The sequence below is a fragment of the Homarus americanus genome, unplaced genomic scaffold (assembly GCF_018991925.1).
Source record: "Homarus americanus isolate GMGI-L3 unplaced genomic scaffold, GMGI_Hamer_2.0 scaffold30017, whole genome shotgun sequence".
Lineage (NCBI taxonomy): Eukaryota > Metazoa > Arthropoda > Malacostraca > Decapoda > Nephropidae > Homarus > Homarus americanus.
The window spans coordinates 36593-46593 of NW_024749446.1; the positions used below are offsets into that span (position 1 = coordinate 36593).

At 35.8% G+C, this 10001-nt stretch overlaps 1 protein-coding gene across 1 annotated transcript; it reads left to right on the forward strand.

The window, feature by feature from the left end:
* Positions 1-511: 511 nt before the first annotated feature.
* Positions 512-9497, forward strand: LOC121853366 (actin-binding protein IPP-like; the record flags this gene model as incomplete). The annotated part of the gene is made up of 6 exons (XM_042347437.1): positions 512-597; positions 1798-2029; positions 2255-2286; positions 5835-6011; positions 8968-9172; positions 9381-9497. Coding segments are annotated over exons 1-6 (849 nt in total), but the record flags the coding sequence as incomplete, so codon positions are not given.
* Positions 9498-10001: the final 504 nt, after the last annotated feature.

Genomic DNA, 10001 nt, shown 5'->3' on the forward strand with positions numbered 1-10001 from the left:
TACATTTCCTCTGGCAGTCACAACAGTTATGTGATGTAGAAATATTATCAGCTGATGGATCAGTTGTGAAGGTGAGTGAGTAAGAAACTACATAAAATCACACTTAAAAGTATGTCCTCAATATTATCAATCTATGTACCTTCCTCCACCCCTACTTTAAAAAAATCTGATGGGGATTACATTTTATTCCACAGGCTCACCGTGTAATACTGTCAGCGGGAAGCGACTATTTTAAGACCATGTTTACGTGTGGATTTGCTGAGAAAACAACACAAACAATAGAAATGAAGTCTATGAAACCCAATATATTAAAACTGCTCGTCGACTTCATATATACTGGTAAGGGAAAATATTTTAAGTTTTCATAGTACTATGCTGCTATCTATATGTAAAGTTTTTATTTTGTTGCAAATGAATAAATGAAAATTTTTTTTTCTTTTTTTGTAAAAATACTTTAGGAAACATCGAGATAACAGTGGAAAACGCACAGGAGTTAATTGTGGCTGCGAATATGCTGTTCATGCCCCGTGCTGTACTTGTTGGTACAGACTTTCTCAAGAGCGAACTTGATCCATCCAATGCTTTGGGAATTTACAGGTAACGAATTTTTATTTTGTAAATTTTTTTATTTTGTTCTGTTCTGTTTTAATTTGATTGATTCTGATTCGATCTAATCCGATTCTAGAGAGGATGTGTTCCTTTTTTTTTGTTTTTTTACAGGTTTGCTCAGGCCCATTATTTAGTAAGCTTGTTGAATGGTTCGCGGGACTTCATCTTCTCCAATTTCGTAGAAGTGACAATGGAGCAAGAGTTTCTTGAGATTCCTAAAGAAACTCTACTATATTTTTTGGATTCGGAGTATCTTCATATTGACTCTGAGTTTCAGGTAAATATTAGATATTTTTCTTTTTATTTAATATTTATTTATTGAAAATTTTCTTTTTTTCTTTTTTTATTGCAGCTCTCACTTTCTTTTTCTTTTCTTTTGTTATATTGCAGGTATTCTCTGCTGCCATCAGATGGATTATACAAGAAATAACTGATAGACTTTGTTGGATTCTTGATATTTTAAAACGAGTGAAATTGTCTTTAATTTCAAGTAAACTAATAGAAAAATCAATTAATGAGTGCTCTGATATCAGATTGAAGGTTAGTCTTAAACAGCAGACAAACTTGGCCAAAAGGGAAGCCTTGTATGTCCAGCCAAGAATTTGTACTCGAAAGAAAATTTATGTCATAGGTGGATCAAGGAAAGAACACATGAGGAGATCAAGATCAAATAAGTATATATTTAAAAAAAGTGTCGAATGTTTTGATATCTTTAGGCAGATATGGCAGAAAGTTTACCCCATGAAAATTGGAAGAAGTTCACCAGGAATAGCAGTCTTACATGGAAAAATTTTCGTTGTGGGAGGGGTTGGAGAGGAGAGTCAGATTTTGGCGGATGGCGAAGTTTATGATCCACAGGAAGATTATTGGACTGGAATATCTTCTATGATAATCCCACGGTGTGATTTTGGATTATGCGCTCATGGAGGTTATCTCTATGCCTTCGGTGGTTGGACTGGATCAATGGAAATGGGAAAACATATTGAAAGATATGACCCTATTACAGATGAGTGGAGATTATTAGAGTCAAATATGCTAGAAGCTAGATCCAAGTAAGTACAATTGTAATGTTAAAAATCAACCATTTTTAAATTAGGTTTACTGACTGATAGTAATTGATAATGAGAAAATGTAGCAGTGGCCTGTACTTTTTTTTTTGTCTTTTTCTCCTTTTCTTTTCTTTTACAGAATGGGTATAGTAGAACATCGAGGTCTCATTTACATTATGGGTGGATATACCGACACTGACAACGCCCTGCGTGATCTTCTCTCATACAATCCTGTGACTGGGGAGTGGAAGAATCTAGCACCAATGCTAGGTGGACCATGTGACACGATATGTGTTGCAGTTTTGAATAACTTTCTGTACGTAGTAGGTGGTACTGAGTTGGAGGAAATGGAAAGATATTCTTTTGAACAGGTAAGATTATTTACCGTGGAGTGCTTATGAATTATTATTATATTGTAGCCAGGATGTGAAGAATATTTGTAATACTGTTGGTAAATAATTGTATAACCTCCCTCCCTTCCTTTTACCTTTTTTCTTTTACTTTCCCACAGAACAAATGGTTTAGGTGTTCATCAATGTATTCCGGTCTAAATTCCCCAGCAATTGTTGCTACAAATTCTCTGTTATATTTCATAGGCGGTGACAGTAGAAATGATGTTGATGGACAGGTAAGGAAGACTGAAAAGAATGATTAATGAAAACTGATAATATTTATTAATAATCTTTATAATCCAAAGTTTTAACCTAAACTATTTTTTTTTTTTTTAGCTACTTGCCGCTGATGTGAATGTGGAGTATTTCGACCCTAAGAATAATAGGTGGATAAACTGTACATCACTTCCTGAGGGTCGGATTGATGCTAGAGCAGTTTCAATTTGACAATCTTATCTGAACTACCTGCTGATGTAGAAATATCATCAGCTGATGGATCAGTTGCGAAGCCATTTAAAATAAAAAAAAACTTGCTTTCTATCTTTTTAACTTACCTAACATGAAATTTGAAAGTATCCTTATAATTGTTTAATTTCACATTTGCTGAATACTGAATAAAGAGCTGACCAAAGCTGTCTAACCGGCCAAGTTTAGTTAGGATGAGTGTGTAGCTTAAAAAAAAAGTCTGCCGAAAGGCATCCAAAACATTAATTCAAAAGTTTTCTTTGAGGTGCTGTGACGTAACTGGTGATAGCGAAGGTTGCTTATATTAATTACCCCACCACATACGTTACAGCAAAACTTTGCTTCCTGTGTATGTGACTTATGAATTCTTATTATTATATACTATAGTGAAAAGGAAGTAAAAAATTGTCATGCGGAGTATTTTGATCCTAAGGATAACAAGTGGAGAAACTGTACACCCCTGAGGAACGGTCTGATGCTAGAGTAAAGAAGTGTATATGTTTTTTTTTTTTTTTTTTTAATCCAGGTCAAGTTGTTTTCTTTAATGGGCCCCAGGGTTGATGGGGCCCCTAGTCTTAATGGGCCCTTAGTCTTAATGGACCCCAGTTTTAATGGGCACTCAACTAACCTAACACACAAATATTACATTTTAAGTCCACACAAATATTACATTTTAAGTCCATTACAAATACCAAACACCAAAAATAAACACACGAAATCTTGAGTATATCTCTCCTCCTAGTCACAGCCTGGCATTTGATATTATTAACATAATATGTACCGGGAACTTGATATCTCTTCTCTCCCAAGCTCAAGCTCAAGAATATCCAACGAGAAACTTTCAAGCCCTCTTCATCCTCCTCTCATCCTCTTCAACATACACACACACACACACTTAAAATAAAAAAATAAATGTATTACCTATCCCAACATACTGAAAGAAAGAGGCTGCTGGCTGTAGTTTAGTTTTGTTACTGTTGGAAGAAGCAACGGAAGCACCACCACCACCACCACCACCACGGGTATTACCAGATATCACCACACCACTAAAAATAAAACTGACAACTAGTTAGTATTACATTAGTATCTGAAGATGGCGGCTGCACATGTGGAGCTCTCTCATAACGAGGAGGAGAAGGAGGAGGAAGAGGAATGTAAATCTTATCCGAACTACCTGCTAGACTGCATACATTTCCTCTGGCAGTCACAACAGTTATGTGATGTAGAAATATTATTATCTGATGGATCAGTTGTGAAGGTGAGTGAGTGAAACATTTACCTGTGAGAGAAGAAACATTTACCTCCTACCTACACATCTTTCTCTGCCTGCCCTCCATCACCCACCCACCATTTACACACATATCGGGGGAGGGAAACTTAACTACACCGCCCACACTCACCCTCCGCCACCCTTACCGTCCAGGAGGATTCAGTGGAACATGGTTAACAAGTCTATCCGAGTATGACTAGGATCAGTGGAAGAAGAAATCTCCCAACTCCCCTGCTCCCCTAACTCACCTTCTCCCCTGACACAAATAAAGAGCTGCTTATCCAACTTTCTTCGCACGAGAGAATCAATGTTTCCTAGCAGTGGTTTGATTTGGGCTTGCTTCCTAGCAGTGGTTTCATTTGGGCTTCCTTCCTAGCGGTGGTTTGATTTTGTTGTCTATAATTCTCTCACTTTTATGTAACTTCGAACGAACGAACTTGTGGTGCCCAATAAACTAGCCCCCCTCAGGGACAAATCTTTAAAAAAAACAAAAAAAAAATCTGATGGGATTACATTTTATTCCAAAGGCTCACCGTGTAATACTGTCAGCGGGAAGCGAATATTTTAAGGCCATGTTTACGTGTGGATTAGCTGAGAAAACAACACAGTCAATAGAAATGAAGTCTATGAAACCCAATTTATTAAAACTGCTCATCGAATTCATTTATACTGGTAAGGGAAAACATTTTAAGTTTTCATAGTGCTATGCTGCTATATGTAAAACAAAACGATAGTTTTTATTTTGTTGCAAATGAATGAATGAAACTTTTATTTTTTTTGTAAAAAAACTTTAGGAAACATCGAGATAACAGTGGAAAACGCACAGGAGTTAAAAGTGGCTGCGAACATGCTGATAATGTCCCGTGCTGTACGTGTTTGTACAGACTTTCTCAAGAGCGAACTTCATCCATCCAATGCTTTGGGAATTTACCGGTACGTACAGTATAATAAATCATATTTTCCTATATCGCTTGAGGCCCATTATTTAGTAAGCTTGTTGAATGGTTCGCGGGACTTCATCTTCTCCAATTTCGTAGAAGTAACAATGGAGCAAGAGTTTCTTGAGATTCATAAATAAGCTCTACTGTATTTTTTGGAGTCAGAGTATCTTCATATTGACTCTGAGTTTCAGGTAAATATTAAATATTTTTCTTTTTATTTAATATTTATTTATTAAATTCAAAAATCTAATTTTTTTGGGGTAGGGTTTATTGCAGCTCACTTTCTTTTTCTTTTGTTATATTGCAGGTATTCTCTGCTGCCATCAGATGGATTACACAAGAAATAACTGATAGACTTTGTTGGATTCTTGACATTTTAAAACGAGTGAAATTATCTTTAATTTCAAGTAAACTAATAGAAAAATCAATTAATGAGTGCTCTGATATCAGATTGAAGGTTAACCTTAAACAGCAGACAAACTTGGCTAAAGAGGAAGCCTTGTATGTCCAGCCAAGAATTTGTACTCGAAAGAAAATTTATGTCATAGGTGGATCAAAGAACGAACTCATTAGATTATGGAATAGATCAGAGGAATATATGTTTAAAAGTGTCGAATGTTTTGATTCCTTTAGGAAGGAATGGCAGAAAGTTTGCCCCATGAAAAATATAAGAATTTGGCCAGAAATAGCAGTCTTACATGTAATAATTTTCGTTGTTGGAGGGGTTGGAGAGGAGATACTCTCTCCGATTTTGGCGGTTGGCGAAGTTTATGATCCACAGGAAGATTATTGGACTGGAATATCTTCTATGGTGATCCCAAGGTGTGATTTTGGATTATGCGCTCATGGAGGTTATCTCTATGCCTTCGGTGGTTGGACAGGATCGGTTATGGAAAAAAATATTGAAAGATATGACCCTATTACAGATGAGTGGAGATTATTAGAGTCAAATATGCCAGAAGCTAGAAAAAAGTAAGTACAATTGTAATGTTAAAAATCAACCATTTTCAAATTAGATTTACTGACTGATAGTAACTGATAATGAGAAAATGTAGCATTAGCCTGTACTGTTTTTTTTTTCTTTTTCTCCTTTTCTTTTCTTTTATAGCATGGGTATAGTAAAACATCGAGGTCTTATTTACATTATTGGTGGATATACGGACACTTACACCTTCCTGTGTGATCTTCTCTCATACAATCCTGTGACTGGGGAGTGGAAGAATCTAGCACCAATGCTAGGTCCACCATGTAACACGATAGGTGTTGCAGTTTTGAATAACTTTCTGTACGTAGTAGGTGATATTAATGAGAAAAAATCAATGGAAAGATATTCTTTTGAACAGGTAAGATTATGAGATTATATACAATAAGGTTTGAATTTCAGTATTGTAGCCAGGATGTGGAACAATTTGTAATACTTAGTGAAAAGGGATAAAAAATTGTATGACCTCCCTCCCTTCCTTTTACCTTTTTTCTTTTACTTTCCCACAGAACAAATGGTTTAAGTGTTCATCAATGTATTTCGGTCATAGCCCAGCAGTTGTTGCTACAAATTCTCTGTTATATGTCATAGGCGGTGACAGTAGAAATTATGATGGACTGGTAAGGAAGAATGAAAAGAATGCTTAATGAAAACTGATAATATTTATTAATAATCTTTATAATCCAAAGTTTTAACCTCAAACTAATTTTTTTTTTTTTTTAGATATCTGTCGCTAATGTGGAGTATTTCGACCCTAAGAATAATAGGTGGATAAACTGTACATCACTCCCTGAGGGTCGGTCTGATGCGAGAGCAGTTTCAATTTGACAATCTTATCTGAACTACCTGCTGATGTAGAAATATTATCAGCTGATGGATCAGTTGTGAAGGTGAGCGAGAAATATATTTACTGCATACAATCACATCAGCTGCCTCACTTATGGGAAGACTGCCACAACCATCCCAGGGACAAATAAAACAAAAATCTGATGTGCCCTTACACTTCCTCACTCTCCCTTACACCCCCTCACTCTCCCCTCCTCCTAGTCACAGCCCGGCCGGCATTTGATATTATTAACATAAAATGAACCGGAAACTTGATATCTCTTCTCTCCCAAGCTCAAGATCAAGAATATCCAACGAGAAACTTTAAAGTCTCTTCATCCTCCTCTCATCTCTCTTCAACACACACACTTAAAATAAAAAATAAAATACTTCCGTTGCTGGCTGTAGTTTATAGTTTTGTTACTGTTTGAAGAAGCAACGGAAGAATCACCACCACAACCACCACCACCACCACCACCACCACCACCACAACCACCATCACCACGGGTATTACCAGATATCACCACACCACCACTAAAAACAAAACTGACAACTGGTTAGTATTACATTAGTATCTGAAGATGGCGGCTGCACATGTGGAGCTCTCTCATTACGAGGAGGAGGAGAAAGAGGAGAAAGAGGAGGAGGAGGAGGAGGAGGAGGAGAAATGTAAATCTTATCCTAACTACCTGCTAGACTGCATACATTTCCTCTGGCAGTTACAACAGTTATGTGATGTAGAAATATGATTAGCTGATGGATCAAATGTGAAGGTGAGTGAGTGACATATTTACCTGTGAGTAAAGAAACATTTACCTCCAACCTACACATCTTTCTCTGCCGTCCATCACCCAAATCTTAAAAAACAAAAACTGATGGATTACATTTTATTCCACAGGCTCACCGTGGAATACTGTCAGCAGGAAGCGACTATTTTAAGACCATGTTTACGTGTGGATTTGCTGAGAAAACAACACAGTCAATAGAAATGAAGTCTATGAAACCCAATATATTACAACTGCTCGTCGACTTCATATATACTGGTAAGGGAAACATTTTAAGTTTTCATAATGCTGCTATACTTATATTTAAATTAAAACGAAATAAATTATGAATAAAAAACTTTATTTTTAATACTTTAGGAAACATGAAGATAACAGTGGAAAATGCACAGGAGTTAATTGCGGCTGCGAACATGTTGATGATGTCACGTGCTGTACGTTTTTGTACAGACTTTCTTAAGAGCGAACTTCATCCATCTAATGCTTTGGGAATTTACCGGTATGTGCAGTATAATAATTAATTATTTTCAAACTATTTATATAATACGACGTAACTAATTCCATATTTTTGTTTTTTAAAACAGGTTTGCTGAGGCCCATTATCTAGTAAGGTTGCTGCATTCTTCGCGGGATTTCATCTTTTCCAATTTCGTAGAAGTGACAATGGAGGAAGAATTTCTTGAGATTCCGAAAGAAATTCTACTGTATTTTCTTGAGTCAGAGTATCTTCATATTGACTCTGAGTTTCAGGTAAAATAATTTTTTTTATTTAATATTACAAACTTTCAACTGACTTTATTTACAAAAGTTTTAACCCCAAACTATCAAAATTAACTTTCTCTATTATTTATTGCAGGTATTCTCTGCTGCTATTAGATGGATTACACGAAGAACTAATAGATATGGTTGTTGGTATTTTGACATTTTAAAACGAATGAAATTATCTTTAATTTCAAGTAAACTAATAGAAAAATTAATTAATGAGTGCTCCTCTGATATTAGATTTAAGGTTAACCTTAAACAGCAGACAAACTTGGCGGCCAAAAGGGCAGCCTTATATGTCCAGCCAAGAATTTGTACTCGAAAGAAAATTTATGTCATAGGTGGATCAAAGAAAGAAAACTATTACCAAAATAAATTTAAAAAAAGTGTCGAATGTTTTGATATCTTTAGGCAGATATGGCAGAAAGTTTGCCCCATGAAAATTGTGAGAAATTCACCAGGAATAGCAGTCTTACATAGAAAAATTTTCGTTGTTGGAGGGATTGGAAAGGAGAGTCAGATTTTGACGGATGGCGAAGTTTATAATCCACAGGAAGATTATTGGACTGGAATATCTTCTATGGTGATCCCACGGTGTAATTTTGGATTATGCGCTCATGGAGGTTATCTCTATGCCTTTGGTGGTTGGACGAGATCGGTTATGGAAAAAAGTATTGAAAGATATGACCCTATTACAGATGAGTGGAGATTATTAGAGTCAAATATGCCAGAAGGTAGATCCAAGTAAGTACAATAACAATTTTCAAATTGGATTTACTGACTAATAGTGTGAACACTGATAATAATGAGAAAATGTAACAGTGCCTGTACTTTTTTTTTTTTTACAGCATGGGTATAGTAGAACATCAAGGTCTTATTTACATTGTTAGTGGATATATGGACTTTTACAACCCCATGCATGATCTTCTCTCATACAATCCTGTAACTGGGGAGTGGAGAGCGCTAGCAGGACGTGCTCCACCTCGCTACAACTACATGGGTGTTGCAGTTTTGAATAACTTTTTGTATTTAGTGGGTGGCCTTCTTTTTAATGAAGAAGCGGAAAAATCACTAGAAAGATATTCTTTTGAACAGGTAATGTGCATGCTTATTATTATATACAATACAATTTGAATTACAGTAGTGAAAAGGGAGTAAAAATTGTATAACTCCCTTCTTTTCTCTTTCCAAGACAATAATAATGATTTAAGTATATTGAAGAAGAATTTTTGTAATACTGTAGTGTAGTGAAAAGAGGGAGTAAAAATTGTATAACCTCCCCTCCCTTCTTTTCCTTCCACAGAACAAATGGTTTAAGTGTTCACCAATGAATTTTGATCGAAGTATCCCAGCAGTTGTTGCCACAAATTCTCTGTTATATGTCATAGGAGGTCACCGTCAAAATTACCTTAATAGACTGGTAAGAAAGGAAGAATGGAAATGGAAGAATGAAATGAATGAATATAGAATGAATTATATTACAATTTTAACCTCTAACTTTTTTTTTTAGGTATCTGTCGCTAATGTGGAATATTTCGACCCTAAGAATAATAAGTGGATGAACTGTACATCACTCCCTGAGGGCCGGTCTTATGCTAGAGCAGTCTTAATTTGACTCCCTAAACCTTCCTCAAGACTGACATTATCTTCATATTTAATCCATTTAAAATAAAAAAAAGTTTGCTTTCTATCTTTTTAACTTACCTAACATGAAATTTGAAAGTATCCTTATAATTAGTATCTGAAGCTGCATGTGTGGAGCTTTCTCATCACGAGGAGGAGGAGGAGGAGGAATGTAAATCTTATCCTAGCTACCTGACGATATACATTTCCTCTGGCAGTCAGAAAAGTTATGTGATGTAGAAATATTATTAGCTGATGGATCAGTTGTGAAGGTGAGTAAGTGAAACATTTATCTGTGAGT